Here is a 22730-nt window from a genome sequence, read left to right as displayed (position 1 = left end):
TCTCTTATTGTTTAACACCTCATTCCAAAAACAATTAATATGCTGCTTTGACAGTCTCCTACTCTCCTGGGAAGATTAAGGAGCATGGCTGGATTAATGTGTTCCCATTCAGCCTGAGGAGCATTACTGAGGCAGTCCACTTCATCCCCAAGGTGATGGATTGATTGGGTAGATGGTCAGGGCATGGTACAGGCCAGTCAAGTTCTTCTCCAACAAACTTGGAAGGCCATTTTTCTTTTTGGACCTGGCATTGTGCATGTTGAAACAGGAATGGGCGTTTGCCAAACTGTTGCCACAAAGTTGGAATCACACCATTGTTTTATTACAGTGATTCTCAACGACCGGGCTGCCAACATGTTCACCTTCCCTCCTGCCAGATGATTAAAAATGCATGTAAATGCACATGCAATTTGGCGCCCTCCCATATCTTTTGCTGAGCATCAGAATTGAGTAGCAGTGAAATCCTTACTGCCCCTCTAGACTTCATTTCTCCACCCTGTCAGCCACAACAAAAAAAAAGTTGTGAATTTGCCCACATTTTTCACTGAGTGGTGAGTTAACACTTCTCTCTTTCTGCCTATACAGTACACTCTCTCTCTTTCTCTCTCCAAAAACGCAGAGACAGCAAAGGCTTACTTTTGAAGTAAAATTAACTTATTTTTAACTTACCGATTTATTTTACATTTTGACAGCTTATTTTGACTGAATGCACTTGTTTGTTAGTCTCTCTCCAGTCAGAAATGCCAACTCACTGTGATTATTGAGCATCACTGTGCAGAATGATGTATGTGCAGAGTTTGTTTTCACTTTCATCAGCTTAAATCTCTGCAAATGTGGTGTAGAAACTTGAAGGCTGCAGTGTACATACACTGACAATTGACTTTTCAGTGCAGTAGGAGACATCATGATAGATTCTAGGTTCTTAATCGGGGTGAATGTGGAAAAACACATTCTATCAGACAGAAAAGGGTTTACATGTCTGGAGAGGATCTTTTAAAGTAGACTCAGTCTGGTCTAACCCTGACCCATGCCCACCGGTCCTCAAGACCTCCAAAACCCTCTTTTCCAGCTTGCTGGTCCCCACATCCAAAAAGGTAGAAAACCCCTGGTCTAATATATCTTTGTATGCTGTAGCAAATCACACCAAATTTCAAAGCACAAATTACATCGTCAGAACTTCCTTCATCCTTTTAGTAAAGACAGAATAAGGTTGAGTGAGTAAAAGTAAGTAAGTGAAATATATTGATAAAGCGCTTTTCGCAGACATCACAGTGTTTTACAGGGCAAACACAAGACACACAATACAGAGTGAGACCACAATACACAATCGGTATTACACAATAATGTATTGAAAGTGCAGACCAGCTGCACACCATCTAAACAGGCATGTTTTTATCCGATTTTTAAAAGAATCCACAGAAACAGCAGGACCGTAAGGGAGGAGGCAGAACATTTCATAGTTTAGGTGCTAAGGACTCAAAAGGCCAATCACCTCGGGTCTTATCCAGGTGTGTAGAAATTTAGCATATTAGACCTAAGGCCGGCCGGCACACATTGTGTTTCATTATTAATTATTTTTTTTTTAAACGCTATTTACAACACATACTTCTGCATTTAATTTCCCTGCTCTCACTTGTCGCGCGCACGCGCACGCACACGCACACGCACACACACACACACACACACACACACACACACACACACACACACACACACACACAGTTTTGAGCCCCCAACGTCGTCTTCCAGGCGGCACGGCAATGGTTATAGTTAGGGTTAAGGTGAGGGTTAGCTGCCTGTAAGGTGACGTTGGAGGCTTAAAACACCATCGATCCCACCGTACACACAGCATCTGTCTCCATAAAGGAGAGAAGACGGCTGGCGAAATTCACAAGTTCACAAAAGGTTGGTATCTATCTCGTGAACACCTTCACACGATCACCGACCCGACTATTAGTAAACAAGCGATTGCGCCTGCTTTAGAAAGTTAACTACTTGTAAGTTTGTGGTAAAATGCAGTTGGGTTGTCGAGGTCAAAACACTACATAGCAGCTGTGAATCACATACACGTATTATAAATAATGTTATGTCATTTTTTACTCTTACACCGAATGTTTGCTGCTTCAATCCAGATAAGTATTGAAAAGTATTTTCCGCGACTGAAAAAGGCACGCGTTGGGGAAGAGGACCAGCCTGAACCGGAGGTATCAGTCTGAAACAGAGCTCAACAGCCCGACCAGTGTAATTAGTTAAGTTATTAATTTGTTTACAATATTTTCAGGCTTCAACCAGTGAAAGAAGGGGTCAGGGAGATAAAGAGATAGATTTCTTAGGCACTGAAGTAGGAGAGGAGGACCACCACCACCACAAATTGCTTTCTATTCTGTGGGAAACACTGCAGACCTTTTCTGGAGCAACAACTGTTATTTTCAAAGAGTTCTACTTTTACACTTTTCTAAGAAAGTAAAAGGTACCTGCATTTCAATAACACCAGCACTGTCCTTTAAACACAGACAGAATCTGCCCTGAGGCGTTCTCTAACCCTTGTCCTTGCCTAAGTCCTTAATAATCAATTACAGCCAACTCCTCAGGGAGCAAGGTCGAGTGGGAGTGGAGCCGGGCCAGGTGGGCTCTGCCAGGGCGATGCCAGTAAGGCAGAGCTATTTCCCATGATCCCTCAGTGACTTCCAGTAATATCTCTATATTCATTCAGCAGCAGAGAGAGAGACTTATCTCCCACTGAGTCAAAACATTCACGCAATTTTAAAGAAACAATGTGAAAATGTACCCTCTGGCCTTTGTGTGTGCTGCATGAGTAATTTATGAAAAAGACAGACAATCACACTGAGCATGAATCAGGTCGCCATGATTAGCCCCAGTATAGAAGGTTCTTAAGCAAATGCTGTTTTCTCTGCCGTCTCTCGCTGAGCCCCGCTAGCTGTTTGCTCCAGCATACAGAGAACACTGCTCATAATAATAAAAAGCCCTGGGATAGCAAGCAGGTAAGTTAAAAAAGAACACTGCTTTTTCTCATGCCCTCTCCAGCACTTGGCCAACACAGACAGAGTCCGAGTTTATGAGAAAAAAGAAAAGGTTCTTTCTCTCGAAAGCTAGTACCTCACACACCCCTTTTTATTCTTCATTGCTGCTTCTAAATGATCACACACACAGTACAGTAGTGTTTACAGATTCATAAAAATATATACAAAGACTTAAATATGTTCTTCTCTTTACACACACACACACACACACACACACACACACACACACACACACACACACACACACACACACACACACACACACACACACACACACACACACACACACACACACACACACACACACACACACACACACACACACACACACACACACACACACACACACACACACACACACACACACCTTTCTGAGCCCCTTACCTTCTTCTCCCTAATAACCAGGCCACCCCTCCACAGTTCTCTGTGGTCCATACAGTTGTGTAGGTCAGCAGGCTCCACCAGCCCGGCACTCAGGTAGGACGCTGCTTTCTGCCACCTGGGCGAGAAAAAAAAAAAAAAGGTTCACTCAATGACCAGCACAGGGGAGCTTTGGTAACTTTTTTTTCTTGATTTGTAAAAAAAATTAGGAACAACAGTCCTGAGCCATCTTTGCATTTTCTCATCAGACTTTCATGTTTGGCATACCACAATGAACTAATAGTTGTGTGTTTGTGTACTGCCATATGTACACTGTGAGCCCAGGGAATGTACAGGTATCGTCTGACTTGAGGAACATTCTTGTGTTAGTGCATTAGATTAGTTTCAAAGTGTATTTATCCTTTGCTTTGTGCAACTCAAGAAATGTAAAGCAAGTGTATTTTCGTCTCCCTTACCCAGTGGTGTGCTGTGTGACAAAAGTGATCTTAGCAGCATGCCAGCAAGAGATGTGTTTGAGGGCTCCCAACAGAGGCAGCAGGTCCTTTATAGGAGGGGACTGCTCTGCAGAGCCCAACACAAGCACATCCAACAAGGCTTTACCTGAGGGGGGAAAATAGGACAAACCAAAGAGGAATTCATTAGACATTTTCTGTCTTCTTTTTTTGTCTCTGTAGGATTTCAGGAGGGGTCAATCCGCCGCTGGTTGTTCCACTGACACCATCTTTTTAACAAGTACGTAGAAATTCCTGTTTGCAATTCTGAATATCAAGATCTGTGGAAGAAAAGTTGAAAGCCCGTAGTGACTACAGCTCCTCAGGGCAGCTAACAATGGAGGGTGACTGTTCCTGAACTCCTGCTGAGGTGGTGTGCTAAAAAGTAGTCTGTGAGAAAGTGAAGTATCACTCCAGGAGGCAGACTTAGGAAGAAGTAGTCAGAACAGAAGCGTCCCATCTTCCCAGTGGTGAGTGCATATCCATGATGTAGAGTAGGCCACCTTTTCTATAAGGCTATAGTATATTTCCAAAACCTAATTGCTTGAGTAAATAGGTTTTAATTCCTTGTTATTGGAAGCTTTTGGCAAAGACAAAACTCTCACCTGAGACATTGATTTGTACAGTAATCTAACTTCTTGCTCTGTTGCCCTATCAGTAACTAGTAACTAGACTAACTAGACGTTTGTTGTTCTCCTTGTTAAAGCAAAATGAGGAAACTGGCAAGCTGTGCTGCACAGACGATCATAATAACACCCAAAATCAATCAAAAAGAAGTAGTGTGTGGATGCATTTTGGATTTAACACAATAGATGGGAAGATTGTGCCTTCAAATGAATTTCAATCCAATTAATGTTGGTTCTCGTTCATTCTAACAAAATATTTTGGAAAGGTTTACACCTCTACTGAGCACACAGTTAACATCTTCACAAATGCACAGCTGCTAAGGAAGGTACTGTATATAAAGAAAGTAAGTGCTCAGCAGTACCTGGAGGTGGTAGCTTGTCTGACAGTAGATGCAGTCCTTCTGCAGCCTCCTCTAGCAGCCTGTTTAATAAAGACATTCAGATCAGAACAGAAAGACTTGCAGCCCACTATCCAAAAAGTCATACTTTGTCTTTGATTCTTTGATGCACATGAAGAAGATTTCCCCTTTTTTACCTGTACATTAGCAAAGTATCTCAAAAGTTTTACATGTACATTAGTATTGAGTACAAAGTATCTCAAAATCAATCTCCTGATTCGCTGTATAAAAGAGTAAGATAAATATAAAATAGATTATACTGGGGCAAATTCTGTACTATCAATGATAATTTAATATACGTTCAGATAATATTAATATTTATGAGCTCACAAAGATGCATCAGACAAATACCTGCAACACCGAGCAGAAAAATAGAAATGATCATCTGTTGCTCACTCTGTCAGTGTTGGCTGATCATCCTTTTGGTCCGGTGCCTCCTGATTACTCAGAACACTGAGACATGACTCCACAGCAGTCGGCTTCTCCTCTTCACGGTCCGTTTTCTGATGGCCTGTCCACAGCTCTTCCCAGTCTGAGCTGCAAAACTACAAAACAGGTGATATGGATTCAAATATGAACACAGAATGACAGCCCATGTTCCTTTATCCATGTACAGTATCAATAGTTTGAATGGCAAAAATCCTAACACACTTCCTCTCTTAGTTGGAGTGGATTAAATAGGAAAAAATAAATAAATACTTTTAACAGCATTTTAACATGAGTTCAGCTGGTCAGCATACAAGTGGATAAAACATTTTATTGAGAAAACGTACAGCGATACCACCAACTGGAAATCAACACGCAGATGTGACGGGGTGCAGTATGTCGACATATTGCAGCAACTACGGCTTTGGTAAATTCTATGATAACATTTTTACATCAATACTTGATATGTCACTGTTCGAAGACAAAACACACACACACACACAACCTTGCAATAAAAACCATGTTTATGACAAAACGGTCTTGAAGCTTCCAAATGTCTCACCTGCATAACTCCTTGGCAAGCCTGAACTGCAAAGTGCCATCTCTGAACTGATGGGCTGCCACTGAGAGAACAAGCTGGGAAAACATGCAGAGGGAAGAAAGAGGCGAGGGAAGTTGTGGAATAACAACAGCTTATGTGTGGAGGTAAGACAGGGTTTAAGATAGTGTTTAATTTACTGTACCAGGAAACACAGAGATCCCTCTCACGGATTCCTGAGTTGAGATGTCCACAAGTTTGTCATGTATCTGCTTTACTGGCTCCAGACCTGTGGACAATGACAATTCAGTAGTCAGACTTCACCACAACCGGACTACTGGTTTATTTATAATAAAAACATATAAATAGCACGTGCTGTGCATGGGTTAGCCCTAGCCACTTTTAAGACTTAGCTAAGTTTTTTTAATTTTTTTACTGTAACGTTAGACCGATAACTTAACGTTATTGACCGGGTAACGTTCATTTAACCATTTGACGCTGCAAGCGACTTAGCTCTCTTGAAACAAAAACTGTTGGCATTGTAACCAAACATTACAAGTATGTCGTTAACCTAAGTTAATGTGTTGATGTGGATAGTAGTGTACGTTATGTGTACAGTATCAACACACGTTTTAAAGCCACTGGCTAACGTTAACTAACGTCAAAGTTAAACTTGGTTTAGCAGCGTTAACGTTAGCAAAGTAAGTATAAACTTACATGTAACGTTACACTCCTCCGCCAGGTCGTCATCAGTTTGGCAAAATGATATAACCAACACGTAACGGTCCATGTCGTGTAAGCATTAGTATTTTCACGATTAATAATAGCTTGGAGTGCAATATCGAACAACAGTCTTTCGCGCACTGTCAAATTTCCCACCGGTGCTTCTTCTTCTTCTGTAATATAAACAATGTACCGGATGTAGGCAACAGACCACAAACCGCGCCACCGCCACCTACTGGACGGAGACTAAACTACCACGTAGAGCGGCTAGATTATCTTTTTTGTGTATTGTCTGTTTCCAAACTACAAACAAACAGAAACCACTACATTGAATTCCTAATGCAATGTGCTGTTCCTCCAAGAGCCATGTCTTTTCCTCTTTTATTTTTATTCAAAATGTTTTTGTAAACTACTCTTAAATTACTTCCATAAAAAAAAACTGTATAATACTTGCAGTATTGCAAATATTCTGTGTTGTTTTGTCTCACATCATATTGTCACACATGTCAAATGTGTCATAATATGAAAACTGTACCAAATGTTTCAGAATTCCTGATATAAACATACTGAACTAAACTCAAATCAACTTTGTTTTTTTAGAAAATGAAGCCACTCAATGAAGCAGTGCAGGACAGGGTTTTTATTCAAATATACTTTTGTAAGTACAAAATATGTCACATAATCAAACAAGTATTGCACTTATGGTTTTCCTAATTACCAAGCGACTAAAAAAATAAATCTGATGAATGAAATGCTTAATGAGGACAGGGAAACATTGACTAAATCCTGATTTTATTGCTTATTGGTACATTTTATGTTACTTAACTTTTTGCAAACGGATACTCACTGATCCCCTCAACACTGATGGGTCGACAGATGTTGAAATGCTACTGTAGCATTACTAGTTGATTTCTACAGTGTGTTCCTGGACGTAGACAATATAGTGATGAGTGTTTTCTCCCTGAGTGAGGACCGTCAGAGCCTCCAGGCCGTGAGCGTCCTCCACCACCATCACCTGGTTACCGGCTAGAGCCCCCTCTGCATTCACCACCATCAGCTGGTTGCTGCAGTTACCAACTTCCTGCTCATCAGCCACCTGCAACTTCAGTCACAACTCAACATCAGCACTGTATTGTAACAACTGATGAATTACTGAGTGTGTGATGTGGTGCTGTTTACCTGTTGTACGACGGTAACAGTGCCTGGAGCCATGGCGACCATGGAGGTGACGGCGTCGTGAGTCTCGGAACTGAATTCGGTAATCTGCTGGATATTAACTGAACACAAGAGACACGCATGTATTGTGATGTGTTACATAGTACATTATGCAAGCACTTTCCCCAATTATTGGTGGGAAAATAATTTTAAAAAATTGTCTGTTGGTTTGTCTGTATTTACTGTATGTTTATCACTGTTGTTGTTACCATTGTCCTGTAGGGCTGCTACAGGTTCTTGTGTTAGCTGCTCTTCCTCCTCCACAGGCACGTACTGGGCCTCTACTGTCTCCCCCACCTGGTTATTCATACATATGGCGGAGATTATACTATACTGAAAATACTAGCTTTGACGAAGAAAAACAACTGATACTTATACTAAATGCTAACATGATTGAGCTAGCAAGATTTTCAGTGGGGTTTCTGCTTCTAATATTTTGGCAGCAGTTTTTAAGTTTCTAAATCAGAAATAGAATTTTTAATGACAAGAGATTGGGACAGAAAGACAAAGAGTCTCTAGCAATGCTAGTAGCTCTGTGTGGCTGTACTTAGGTACATCGGTGCTTTGAGCTTAATGCTAATGTTAGCATGCAAACATGCTCACAATGATAATGCTATCATGTTGAACCTAGCAGGTATAATGTTGACCATGTTAACTATCTCAGTTTAGCATGTTAGCATTTTCTAATTAGCACTAAACACAATGTACATCTGAGGCTGATGGGAATGACATTAGTTTTGAACGTATTTGGTCTTAGACCAAAGTATTAGACAAAATTAAATTATGACCTGATGATGGCGCTGGAGGCAAAGTCAGGGTGTCACCAAAGTGGCAATACGTTGTGAGGGGAACATGCATGTTTGTGCCAAATTTTGTGCCAATCAATGATTTTATATATATATATATATATATATATATATATATAGTCGATATATGGTATTTTATTCTGGACCATAGTGGTGGACCAACCGACATTGCCAGCCCCAGAGCCACGCTGCTAGCATGGCTAAAAATAACCCAGTGCTTTTTTTCCACTGTATCTAGTCTGTGTATGTGTATACTGTTTACCTCCCAGGTGCCTTCCACCACTTTCAGGCTGTGTTTGCTCTTCAGGTGGCGGTTCAGCTCCCACTTGGTGCCATAAACAAATTCACATTCAGGACACTTCATACCACCTAAACACAGGCACACACAAAAGCTATGTTAGGTTATGCTAAACACGCTTTTTGTTCTGTACTGCGACAAGCCTAAAGCAATATTAAATTATGTTTCTTACTCCTGATGGTCTTTACCATAATGCCAACCATACTTTAACAATCTGTACGTAATACAAATGTCCTACTGTAATAAAATGTGACATTAAAGAACATGAAAAGTCTGGACATGGCAGTATGAGAGCAGAGATCAGACCTTGCTGTTTCAAAGCAACAGGGTTAGGCAGTCCAGGTCCAGCATTCTGATATGTCTGATCTGGGTGTTTCATGTTGTAGTGTCGCTTCAGGGGACCAGCGATGTTGCAGGAGTAGTGGCAGTGGGCACAGCGAAACGGCTACATAGAGAGATAAAAACACACACACAAGTTAATGCAAATAAAATATCTGTAAAACTAGATTAAAATGATTATTGTAAACAACTTGTCAATCATGTTGTCAAAACAATGACATGACATAATGAGTACAGATTGTGTGTGTGTGTGTGTGTGTGTGTGTGTGTGTGTGTGTGTGTGTGTGTGTGTGTGTGTGTGTGTGTGTGTGTGTGTGTGTGTGCCTCTGCATTTATTCTGACCTTAAACTCAGCGTGTTGCTCCATGTGTCTGAGCAAGGAAGGTTTGGAGACCGAGGTGAAGTCACACTCCGAACATTTAAACCGCTTCCCTGAACAAACCAAAAAATATTATATATAGGTCATGGCTTTGCACTTACCCAAATTCCGTCCAGTCAAGCAGAATACTTGGGACAATAATCAATTATAACATGGATACTAATAAATAGATAAATAATACATACCTTCATCGGTGTGGCTCAGTCTGTGGCTTTTGAGCGTGACTTTAGATTTGAACTTTTTACCACACAGATCACAGAGGTGACTTCTCTCGGTGTTGTGTCGGTTCATGTGAGTCTTCAGGTTACTTCTACTGCGGCCTGCATAGTCACACACACTGCAGACATATGGCTTCAAACCTACACACACACACACACACACACACACACACACACACACACACACACACACACACACACACACACACACACACACACACACACACACACACACACACACACACACACACACACACACACACAGGGACACACGCAAACAAAAGAATCAGCACATGAGACAGCAACAAAATGCTAAAAAAGAAAATAATAATAAAATGTTTTGTTTAGAATTGTAATTACAATATATGTAGATTAATAAAAGAACATAACATAAACAGCTAGAAAGGTACAGTAAAAGAGCTATATTAAGTGTATAAGTGTGTTATTAGTCCACCACCTTGTGAGTGATATGTGCCTATATGTTTTCTATGGGTGAGTGTTGTATGGGCACAGCCAGCAGTGAGCTAGGAAGTGTAGCAAAATCTTGTGACAAAGTGACAAGGACAGTGGCAGAAAACATCAAGAAAAAAAAGCCAGATAAACCTGCTGAAAAACACAATCAGCATACTATGCACTGCAGTTTTTTTTGGCTGTGCTCTCTGAGAGCTTCATCAACACCTGTGCCGGATTTATGTCTGCCAGCTTCCTCGGCCTCAGCACAGATGTAACTTCAAGGTAAACAGGAAGGGTTTAAGCAGGGACTGATGGGAAGAGGAAGAGACTAACAATTCACTTCCTCAAAACAAAACATTGTACATTACAGCTGATAGTTTGATAGTTTACGTATTAAACAAGTATGGGAACCAGAGGGTTGCCGGTTCAGGCCTGTACGGTAGTATAGAGTGCGGACTGGCAGCTGGAGAGGTGCCAGTCCGCCTCCTGGGCCCTACCGAGGTGGCCTTCAGCAAGGCACCAAACCCCCAAACTGCGCCAGGGGCGCCATACCATGGCTGCCCCTTCGCTACTCTGTGATTTGCTTATGTGTGCTGTGTGTAAAATAAAAAGGGATTTGCAAAAGATACATTTTGAACTGTCAATTGCCTTGTGCATTGTGTGGACTGAAAGTAATTAAGTAAAACAACTTCAGCACATATTCATTTGCAGTAATTTTAGCAGCCCCACGTTACTCATTAGATTCTCAGATAAACAAACATATAGCGTAGCAAAACTGACAAGTTTTGACCAAGAGATCATTGCAGGAGAAAAATAGTCTCCTAACTTTCGTGTAACTTCTGCCTATCTTGATTGCCAGATTTCTATTTTTTTTTTTTATCTTTGAGATAATGCCAGCAGCATACACGCAGATGATTTGGTTTGTTTTTGTTCTCATCATTTCACAAGTAACTTGACCAACTTGGCCAATTTCCTTCTACAACGTCTGGAGTGTGTTTTCAGTCTAGTCCATCGTCCTGGAGGGCAGCCAGGAGAAAGAGAGACAGATGGAAGCCTTGATCACAAAGTAATCAAGCAGTGAAATACTGTGCATTCGGTTACTCGTGGGCCCAGATGTGTTTCTCCACACTTGTGCTGTGTGTGTATGTGTTTGCCTGTGTTAAGATTAGATGAATATCTCACCTTGGTGGGCCCATATGTGCCGTTGAAAGTCACTGCTGTTCTTCAAGAAATAGGAGTCACAGTAGGGGCACTTCTCTGCGCGCTGCACCATCAGTCCTTTACCCTGCATAGGTAGCGTGTCTGTCCAACACACAAAATGAAATCGCAACCTTGGACATTTTCTTGAACTTGGCTATGTGACTAACTATTTATTTCAGTCAGATGCAATACAGTAAGCACAGTAGAGAATGAACAAAATGCTCATGCTGATTTAAAGGACAGGTTTGAAATTGAACTTTTTAGAGAAGAAACATCAAAAGGTAGTGTGTGCATGTTTCTTGCATGTCTGTAGATATATTTGTGTATTCTTTACCAGGGTGGGATGTTTTGATGTGGTGTTTTAGTCTGTGCTCTGGATAGCTGTTCTGGCAGACAGGACAAGCCACGCTCTTCCCCTGTAAACAACAGAAGTCAGGAGTCAATGTTTGCATCCTTCCCCTGATATAAGATATAAATCATTAGGGTTGCATGAATGATCTTTTTCCCTGAACTTAATTTTTCTACTAATTTAACACATGCTCCTTGAATACATGCATAATGCAAATACATTACATTTTAATGCAAATAAACTAAAATGTTGATCAAACAAATTGATCTAAACTTGCACTGAGGTAAACAATACATTAGGGTGGGTAGAGTAAGGTAGAAGATTGGTTACCTGTTCTTGGTGTGTCTTCAAATGGGCCTGAAGTTTGTATTTGTCAGGTGTGGTGTATTTACAGCCGAGATTCGAACAAGGCAGTAGCAAGCCGCTGTGCTTCTGGATCTGGTGCCGCTTTAAAGAGCTTTTGGTGATGGACGAGTAGCTACACTTTGAACAGTAATGCGAGTGCTCCTTGGTGTGTGTGCGTACATGGACGTTATAGTGGACGTTGTACCAGAACAGTTTACCTGTGCCGCAAAAAAAGACACTATTTAACACTCTAGCCAGATAGAGGAAAAGCAAACATAGGTGTCACGATTCTCATTTTCGATTTAAAAAATGTTTTTTAACAGGGAGGGCAATGCCACAGTAAGTACCACTAGATGGCAGAAGGGTACTACAACAAAAAATTGAGTTTCTCAGAGTTTACAGGGCGCAATTGATTGCACCATTAGTTTAACTAGGTGCACCTGAAGGCACCATGGAGTCCCTTCAGCAATATTTCTTTTCCCACTATGGCCACGCCAAGACCCGCCCTTCAATAGCATTCACACACTACTATTGGCCAGGCGTCCATGCTTACATGTATAGGTCCTATCCCCTGACCAATCCCCTAACCCTAACCTTAACCACTCAAGGTAAAATGCCTAACCCCAACCAATCGAGCAGCTTCGTAGGGCGGGGTCTTGGCGTGGCCATAGTGGGATTTGTAATTTTGCGTCCCTGTGGCACAACTCACTCACACGGAAGGCAAAATGTTGCCACACAGCTGAAAGCAAAGGGGCAGTGGCCATGGTGTCTGGAAAAGTCAAGCTGTAGGCTACCGGTAAGCTACGTTACCCTGGGTTTATAGCTGCATGCTACCAGCCGGTAAGCTACGCTGTGTCTGCTGTTGTTTATTTCTTCGGACATGCGCAAAAAAGAAAAAAATACTGGGGAAAGCTTTTGATTTCAATAGACAAAATGGAATGCTTATTTCAATCGATTTTCAATTTAAAATCAAAATCGTGACACCCCTGAGTAAAAAAATTATATGTAATATAAAGTAAAATTAAACTAAATAACTAAAATAACAGGACAAAATAAAACCAGCCTTCTCAAGGGAGTTTCATCATCTCACCACAGTATTGACATTCCAAGTCTCCGTAAATTTTCCTGAGTCGTTGGAAAGACTCCGTATTGAGCCGAGTCTTCTGAAGAGTTGAGAACACCTGCTGGAACGCACTCGGATGCAAAACCTCCAACCCCTGCCAGCACAAAACAAAGAACAAGTCAGACTGCCAGGAGCAAAGCTGAGGAGGAGAAGGTCTACCTCAAGAGAAGATGAAAAGATGACTTAAAGTAGAATTAATCTAAAAAACTATGTATTTCAGACACAGATTAAATAGTTATGATTACAATAATAAGACTGCTTCACAATCTTCATTAAGTGCAATCGTTGCCTGTTATTGCCCTTTCTCTATATAGAGAAGAACATTACTTTGGATTATCAGATATGGATGACATAATTCCGATATGTCGGTCTGCTGATGCCAAAATAAAAGTCTTGTAATTATACACACTAATTAAAAAAAAAAATTATAAAAGATTATACACACTAATTATTGTCTTTTTAGTGCTTTAGTCGATTAATCGATCGACAGAAAATTAATCAGCAGCAATCGACTGATCATTAAGTAATTTTCTTAAGTACATCTTAATATTCTCTTGTTTGAAATTCTGGACCATTAAATGATTTAAAGAAATTAAATATCTTTGGTTTTTGGATTGTTGGATGGACAAAATAAGACAAAGGCCAGACAATTCATCAAGAAAATAATTGGTTATGAAAACAATCGTTAGTGGGAGTCCTAACTGATGTTATTGGGTAATTAATTTACCCTTTCTGAATGTGGAGTTTGTCTATCTTCCCCTGGAGGTGCCGAAAGTGTCTGTGTGTTCTCATCAGCTGGGTGTTTATTTTCTTGAGTCCTGTCCTCCGAGTGGGGGGTGTGACTGCTCTCTGGTGTAACGTCTCCAGCTGCTGGGGTGCATGCGTCCGCCATGCTGTCCTGGGTCTTCTCCCCAGCTGTTGCTTCATCTTGTCCATCAGAGGGAGTTGTGGTTTCTGTAGAAATAGCTTGATGGAGCAGTTCTTGGGAATCTTGCTGTGCACTTCTGTTTTCTAATTCTCCTTCTTTCTGCTGCATTTCTTCTGCACTTTCACCCTGAGGTTTAGCTTGTTCTTCCTCTTTCTCTTGCTCCACATCTTCGCTTGCTGCTACTTTAAGCTGCTCCCCTTCCCCATCTCGCCACTTCTCCCCTCCTACACCATTTCTTCTACCCTCCTCTCTTGTCCTCTCATCTTCCCCCTCTTGCTCTATCCTTAGCTCTTCCTCCATCCCATTACCTGGATCTCCTCTCTCCTCATCCCCCCACATGCCTCCTCCAGGCTGTATCAGATAGTAGCTGTTGTTGATGCAGTCGGTGAAGGCCTGGCCCTGGTCCAGCTCGGGGTGAGACTCTTTCAAGTGACTCTTCAGTCTCTGAGAGCTGACAAACTTCCCGTCACACACACAGCACACGTATAGGAAGAGGTGCTTCCTGACATGAGCAGCGAGGGTGGCCATCTTGGTTGCAGCATGGTCACAGAGGAGGCAGGCGAAGGGACGCTGGGGCCCGTGGACCAACACGTGGCGCTCCCGCTCCAGCTGGTTCTTAAAGCGGCGGTTACAGGTGGGACAGTGGTAGAGGAGCTGTCTGAGGCCCTGACGAGTCTTTAACCTGGACCAGATAAACAGATTTAGAAGGGCAGGTGTGTCCGAAGGTAGATAGGAAGGTAAAATAATGTAGATGATGAAGATCAAACCTCAGCTGTTGGTAGCTCTGGGAGACAGCAGGGTCTTTCAGGTTATGCCGTTTCTCCATGTGTTTAAGCAAGTTCTTTACATCGGAGTATTTTTTCTCACAGAAGCTGCAGTGCTGCTTCACCTTTAAATGGACTCGCTCTATGTGGACCTGCATTACCAGAAATACAGAATTACTGCTGCAACCAGAAAAAAGCCCTGACCATTGATCTAATCTATTTGAATGTGGAAACCAGAATCACAACAGACTGTGTCTCTAAGCTTACATGTTAATATTAATTATACTGAGGATATAACAGTGCTACTAATAACATCAATACCAGTAATTAAGTAATAACAACACCTTGAGGTGTCCTGGGCTGAGACAGTTGAAAGGACAGTGCTGACAGCTGAACTTCTCTCCTGTGTGCTTCCTCAGGTGAACATTCAGGTTGGCTTTGAAGGGAAAGGAAGGTAAGAAAGTAAGCAACTTTTACAGGAATTTTAATATGATGATTTTGTTTTTTAAAAGATTCCAGAAGGTACCCTGGACTGCTCTAGGTTTTACAAATATTTCCAATAATTGTTTGTAACTATTGATAATTCTCAATTTCCTCATGGGGACCATTAAAGACTTATCTAGTTTTATTGATTATATTATTAGCTATTAGCAGTAATTGCAAAGGTACCTGATTACATATTTAAAGGAGGAGTTAAGACAAAATATCTCTACAGCCCTCTTTCACCAAGGATCCAACAAGGGACACTGAAATAAAATGGTTAAAAGCAACACAAAGAAACAGCACCAATGTTTAATGGCATTGCTTCAATGTTCAAACTTCACATGAAATCCTACGACTAGGGGCATGTGGTGGTTTAAGATGCCATATAACCTGGGAACCGTCATACCACCCTCTCTCTCCCCCTGTTTCCCATCAGCACCTTTGATTTACACAAACTTCAATATACAAATTGTAATTTTAACAACTCGATTCATTCTGACTTTTAATAATCAAGCTTAAAAGTGTCTGTGTGGCCTCGAGAACAGTGAGCCTGGATTTACCTTTGATGGCTGATGCGTAGTCACAGTGTGGACACTGGAAGGGTTTCTCCTGGGTGTGTGTCCTGAGGTGGGCGACCAGTGAGTGTCTGAATTTAAAGATCTTATTACAGAACTCACAGGCAAAGATCTTCAACTGGCTCTGAAGTAAACTGGGAGACAGAGAGTAATAATATTACAATTACCAGTAGACCAATATATTGTAGTTACTATGGTGGCAGTAGAGATTGCTGTTGATGTTGCTAACAAAATAGACAAGAATTCTTCGACTGACTTTAGGCTGCTCAGATAACAACGTTAGCAATAAGGAAGCAAACTAAATAAATTTTTAACTACTCGAAAAAAAAATAACAGGAAAAACAAAGTCAAACATATCTTTTCTGTTAGATTGTTACATTAAAAGCAGATTTAGTTACAGTAGGGTGTAGCCTGTAGTTTAAAAATGAGCATTTAGCCACACTTAACCGCCACACCAAAGCAACAACTACTATAAAATAAATTCAATGTTAATACATTTATTAAAAATATTCATACAGTACTTGGTAGCATCTTGCTTAATAGAATATTCCTGGAAGCCTCTGCTGGCTGCTGCTGCTGTTTTTGTTGTTGTTGTTGTTGTTGTTGTGGAGGTTGGGTTCGAACTACGAGTAGAAAATAAAGGGATCAGACCGCTGACAGGAGATAACATCGATAGGTCAGACTGCTGCTAGCACAAACTAGCAGGACCTTTACAACATTATTTATGCATGCATTTGACAAATTAACTCCTGTTGTCAGATTGTCTGTAAGAAGCGATCCGTTATTATTACCATCAGTTATGTATTACATTCAAAGAATTATAGAAGAGACAGACATTTTCTATTATATTACCTCGGCACATGATCTGTTTTAGGGTCACCCTCGCAGGCAGTGGCTCCACTTGCAAGGTCTTGACGTGACCGACTCTGGAAGACTGCAGACTGCCCAGACAAATTCAATAAATAAACCCATATACTATTAGCACTCACAGATCAACTCAAATCAAAATTAGATAATAACTAATAAATGAAAGAAATACACACACACTGCAACATTGTATCACAGAACCATCTCAGTTGAAATGCTAACATGCTAAAATATTTTAGAAATAATATGTTTTTATTTTGCATTTGAGCCCACATCCTTTTTTTAGAGATTTTGACTTTGGCAGGAATACATTTCCATAGAAAACTCACAAAAAGGTCTCTGCACTATCCTGAGTAACTGGGACACTGTTCCTGAAAAACAATGTCATTTTTCACTGCTGTAAGCACAACTAATGGAATTCTACAGCGTTATTCTATTGGGATGGAGGCATAAATCTCAGAGATTGTCTGCCAGGCTAAATACTACAAGAAGTAAGTGATAAACACATTTTACAATTTAGGTGAATGTTTCTGTGTATTCCTGTGCTTACCTGAGGTTGAGCTTGGATGGCTGAAGACTCCGTTTCTGCTAAATTGTCCTCTACTGGAACTATTGTAGAAACACCTGTTGAATGAAAGGTTAACACATCTTACTTATTCAATTCAATTCAAATAACTTTATTTGTCCCAGAAGGGGAATTAAAAGGTACAAAGAGTAGCACATAAAAGGACAATTCACAGATACGGTACAACTATGAATTAATAGATACATTAATAAGTAATAATGCATTGCGTAATGCTGTGCATTCTAAAGTGCTAAAGATTATAATGTCATTACAACCATAATTAACAAGGTGCTGTGGTGCAGTTCATAATTTTGAATCAGGGGTGTGGGTGGGTTGGTGGGTAGCGGTGCTGGATCATAAGCCGTCAATGTTAGCCAAAATATGAGTGCTAGCACAAAAAAAAAAAAACACTCCTTAGGACAAACCTGGAAGTGTTTTATCTTCTGTCAGAACAACACTGATGACCGCCTTTTTGTTTCCCGTTGCTAGGCCTCCTTCTTTTGAGGTGCGGCTTCGGTTGGTTCTCGGGGGTCTGAAGCTGCCCACGTCTACAAGCAGGGAAGAAGAAAAGGTCAAACTGCTAAGATCATTAATCTTTCACATTTCATCACAAATTACCCTAGAACACGCCTGTCTGAAAAGAGAAAGAATTTTTTCACTCTCCTGTGCGGTAAAATCATGGAACGAGCTCCCAGAAGAAGTTGTGTGTTCCCCTTGAATTAATTCTTTTAAGAATAGGTTGGATGCATTTTGCCTGTCAAAAGGTGTAATGTATAATTACAAAGCTTGTCAGTAATGTATGCAACTGATTTATGAATTGTTAGAAAATTTTAATCATGTAATGAATGTGTTTTAAACAACATGTTAAAATGTGAATATATATATTTGTTTTGTGTTGCTTGAGTCTGGAGTAGAGGGTTTTATATCCTGTACCAGAAGTTTTTTCAATAAATTTCAATCAATTGTGATATTAAAGCAGCAATTAGGTGTCCCTCTTCGTAAGAATTAATTTGAAGAAATCATGTCCTGAACTTAAACCTTATACCTTTTTCTCTCATGTGTCCTGGTCTTGCTAGGTTTTGTTGCATCTGGTTTGGATCTGTTCCCCCAGGATCCAAACTTCCAGAAGCCTCAACTCCTGCTCCACCACAGATTCTCCCTGAAAATTATTATTATGTCTGTTAAATTGCCAAGACCTTCTGTACTTTTTCTCCAACATCTGTAGTTAAGGCAGAGGTATTTAATGATCTATAATTATAGGAAGGATAATTCCAAACATTCTCCTTCAGGTCACCCCAAATTTGAATGCCTCTTTGGCACACATTCACTTTTCTATCACAGACTTGTTTCACTCCTCACCATTCTCCTCTTCTTCATCCTCGTCATCTTCCTCTTCTCTCAGGCAGATGTGTTTAAGGATCTGTCGTCTGTTGCTGAACGAGCGATGGCAGTCTCTGCATTCCAGCCCCAGTATGCCGTCATTGCTTTCGGCTAGCAGAGTGAGAGCAGTTTGTGTAGAATATTTACAGAAATCACTAACAAAAACAAGTTTACTTGAAAAAAATAAAACGTATGGCTTAAATGCCTACACAACAATTGAGTGGCTGTTAAGAAAAGTTAGGTTACCAACCAGGCAAAAGCCAGTTGCCCAAAACCCTTTATACTGTAAAATTGGCTATAAACTTTAAGCAAGCATCTTCTCTCATGCAGAAGGTACTTATACTGTCTTCTGCATGAAAAAGAAAGAATTATGGGATACATATAATTGGCAACAACACTACCTTGTATTGAGCTACATTGTCTATCTCCCTCCTCCTTAATGCCTTCTTCTTCTCTTTGAACATTATCCTCCTGAGAAAGGGTAGAGTCGGCCATGCACTCTGTCAAATCTGTGCGCGTCTTCTTGGTAGAGCCTTTCGGTCGTCCTCGTTTTCGCTTCACTGGGCTCTCTGTGGGCCAACAACACAGCAGAACAGATAAGAAGATAACACTGTGTTTTTTTCAATTAATAAATCCCACTAAGAGACCAAAACAAACCATGAGCTTATCCTACAATCACTTATTTTCTGTGTAGCAAAAGCCTGATGTACTAATGTAGTTTATGCCTTGTGTCATAGAACTCCATTGTACAGCAATCTCCCAGACGCAATCAAAAACAGATAAGAGTCATAGTCTTGTACTGACTGGCATATTCCTGTGTAGTATAATGTTTATTTGTTCTTCATTCTTAATTAATTGTTCACATTTTTTATTTGCTAGGTATTTTAATTATCTTCGAATTAACTTTGACTTGATTATCAGTCCAAGAATAGTAGTACAGTTAAGTACTGTATTGGACTAAAGCTCCCTATCAAATACATTGTACATTGTTCATCCCCAAATTAGTGAACGTAGTGATAATTATTATGCAATAGAAAGTGTGGTTTGTTTGTTTTTACATGATTTAGTGACAGCAACGCTGGCAATGACACGCTAATCTGACCTGTCAGCGTCTCCACAGGCTCTCCTACAAGAGGCTGCAGAGCAATGATGATGTCATCAGGAGGCTCCTGCTTGGGGTGCAGCTGGGAGCAATGGGCCAGCAGCTGAGAGCGACTGGGAGAGAAGAGGTTGCACAGCCGACACATGAACACAGAACCAGCTGGAAAAAAACCGAAAACAGAGAAAAAAAGGTGGCAGATCAAGATGCAGTGAGAGGAGGAAAAAAAACAAGAAAAAAGAGAGCGATATAGATTAACATTATATGTCTGAGGACATTTTGTTATTTGGAGTCATTTTCCCCCATTTTCCAGCCTCCCCCCTTCACCCATCTGCAATATCTCATAGAAAGTGGTCTTTCTTTGTGAGAGAATTTATTTAATCTAGTGTCAAAGAGACATACGTATGAATGAAAACTGCTTTAACTAGTGTCACTATAGCACAATCTTAATCTGCATTATTTATAGTTTGTTTCTGTGTATGTCAATGTTGAAATTGTTAACATTGTTTCCTTTTTTCCCCCTTCTCTTCTGTTTAATTTGAATTTCAATACTGTACATGCAACCAGAGTTAAAGGTAGGGAGAAAAAATACTTTGTTGATTATACGCAGTTCAATGATAGGTAATGGAGGATGGCATGTAGTCTACAGGAAACATTTATGATTGAAAGATTCTTTCAAATTAATTATTTTCAACCAGTCGTTTTGTTGATTTCATTCCACAATCCACATCTAACAGAGCATGCTGTTGGGGCTCAATAAAATAATAGTAGCTATTATTCAACACAGCTCCTTGTTCCCACCTATTGAACATTAAGGGCCATTTAACAGTAAACGGGACCCAGACCCACAATTATATATACTATATAATACTATAATATATTAATATATAATATTAAATATCAACAATTTATCAGCATTTCCTTTTCTTGTGGATGCAATTTACGTATTTGGATGTTAATTCATAGGATATAACAATTGCTGAAACATCACAGCTTTAATTAACGGTAGCATCCACAAGACTAACATGAGGCAGTTCTTCGGTCCATCCACAGTTATCTTGAATATTGTTAATGTTTTAACTCCGTGATATGTTTTTGGGTTTTTTTGTGGGGGAAATTGACTATGTTCCTAATGAAATGAAGCAATGAAAATATGAGCTAACGTTGATTTTGAATGCTGATCCGTTGACACATTTCCTTTTTTAACTAAGATCGATAAGCTGTCTTTGTCCACTCAATCTGATGCTGTATCAAAACCTCTCCTGAGAACCAAGGAAAAATTTGTTTTTCCTAATATTTTTTTGTGATTCCATACCTGTTTAAGGTTAAAAAAACATCTTACAATTTTAATTGTTTTATTTTTATTTATTTAAAGAATGTCAACTGTAGTGGACAACAGGATCATTTGAGTACGAAAACAGACAAATTTGGTAGATGTGGAGTCATTATTTACATGAAGATAGTCCTGATGTTCACTATAATTGACATTCATAAAATGGCAAGTTTTTCAAAAGATACATAATGTAGTTTCTATCAGAACTCAATATATGATTCCTAACACCTTAATGAACAAGAAAATATATGATTATCATAGTAACAAAACCATAGACAAACAATATTTGACTCATCTCTTATCTTTCCATAAAATGTGCTTGTTCCTATGCTGTCCATTTTGGATTGAAAGATAGAGGCGGTTCCCGGCCTCCCAGCCAATCAAATAACACATCACTGAAAAGCCCAGGATGTCCTCTGTACAGTACAGCAGGAATTAAGAGACTTGCACAAAAGATTCCAAGGAGAAGAATGAAACTCAAATGTCCACTACAGTGGACATAAGTCAATGGGCTGGGTCTCAGGAGGTTATTAATCAGCCACATTATTGAGATTCGTGAATAACGTTCATAGGACTGACACTTGTGCCTTCAGAAGCTGTCGACTGTTAAAGACACTCTCTACAGACTACGTATACCGGTATCGCAGAACAAAAAGTCTGTTAATAATCTCCTCGAGCGAGAACATAAAAAAATAAAATACTCTGAAAAGTAGCACACTGACAAACACGTTTGTTTATTTTGATTTGGCCCAAACCAACATGAAATCGCGACAAACATATTCGAGTTGAAGCTAGCCCAAATTCTTACCCGCTTTTTGTCCATCCATTTCTCCAGCGTCTAAACAACAAAAGAACACTAATTTATCAAGGGATTTGAGGCATCATACGGCTAAATATAACCACTGAATTTGTACTTAAAGCCTAATTTTACATTACGCACAAAGAAATTTCTGTCGAATCTGCCCATGGATGAATCTGCCACACAAGTCCATCCAATCAGCGGAAGTGGACCATACTGGGTCATACTGTAGCTGGCCTAGCAGCGCCCTAAGCGGCGGGAGGACTGTACTGCGGCTGAGAAGGGACCTACAGCAGTTTTCTTTAAAGAAAAAGAAAAAATGTTTTGCCAATGATTTCTTTTACATAACATCTTTAATATGTTGACCATTGTGTCAACAGGCATCAACACTGTTGCCATATACTTTTATTTGTTTAGTTGAAGTTGTGGGAGTAATACTTGTTTTCAGAGCCGGCCCGACCCATAAGCGACCTAAGCGTCTGCTTAGGGCCCCTGTGACTACCAGAGGGCCCCCAAGAGTGCTTGAAATGTCCCACAATAGAGCTCATAACAGAGCCGGTCTATTTAAAGATAGTGTTGCTGCTAATAG

The 22730-nt window shown here is 40.2% G+C and overlaps 2 protein-coding genes across 2 annotated transcripts in view; both read right to left on the bottom strand.

The window, feature by feature from the left end:
• The window catches only part of mtbp (MDM2 binding protein), a 35071-nt gene extending 28284 nt beyond the window's left edge, over positions 1–6787 (bottom strand). The window contains exons 1-7 of the mRNA XM_028580336.1: positions 6619–6787; positions 6107–6190; positions 5926–5999; positions 5334–5482; positions 4902–4960; positions 3878–4022; positions 3426–3540 (exon numbers count right to left, since the gene is read on the bottom strand). Of these exons, the coding sequence (XP_028436137.1) occupies positions 3426–3540; positions 3878–4022; positions 4902–4960; positions 5334–5482; positions 5926–5999; positions 6107–6190; positions 6619–6691 (699 nt within the window). The 5' untranslated portion in view covers positions 6692–6787. The remainder of the gene's footprint in view (positions 1–3425; positions 3541–3877; positions 4023–4901; positions 4961–5333; positions 5483–5925; positions 6000–6106; positions 6191–6618) is intronic.
• A 460-nt stretch (positions 6788–7247) lies between these two features.
• On the bottom strand, positions 7248–22352 carry zfat (zinc finger and AT hook domain containing). Its single transcript, XM_028581173.1, has 25 exons — positions 22283–22352; positions 22151–22180; positions 20013–20171; positions 19312–19479; positions 18890–19021; positions 18576–18689; positions 17956–18078; positions 17516–17589; positions 16951–17039; positions 16620–16721; positions 16084–16232; positions 15385–15476; positions 15044–15192; positions 14076–14958; positions 13316–13442; positions 12211–12443; positions 11866–11947; positions 11514–11633; positions 9846–10019; positions 9625–9713; positions 9250–9388; positions 8908–9014; positions 8049–8136; positions 7804–7901; positions 7248–7726 (listed from the first exon to the last, which is right to left on the bottom strand). The coding sequence occupies exons 1-25, from the start codon at positions 22332–22334 to the stop codon at positions 7526–7528; spliced, it is 3774 nt and encodes a 1257-aa protein (XP_028436974.1). The 5' UTR covers positions 22335–22352; the 3' UTR covers positions 7248–7525.
• Between the last annotated feature and the right edge of the window lie 378 nt (positions 22353–22730).

Source organism: Perca flavescens, chromosome 6 (assembly GCF_004354835.1).
Source record: "Perca flavescens isolate YP-PL-M2 chromosome 6, PFLA_1.0, whole genome shotgun sequence".
Lineage (NCBI taxonomy): Eukaryota > Metazoa > Chordata > Actinopteri > Perciformes > Percidae > Perca > Perca flavescens.
Note: the sequence above shows the minus strand (reverse complement) of the source record. Positions and strands in the feature narration are given on the sequence as shown.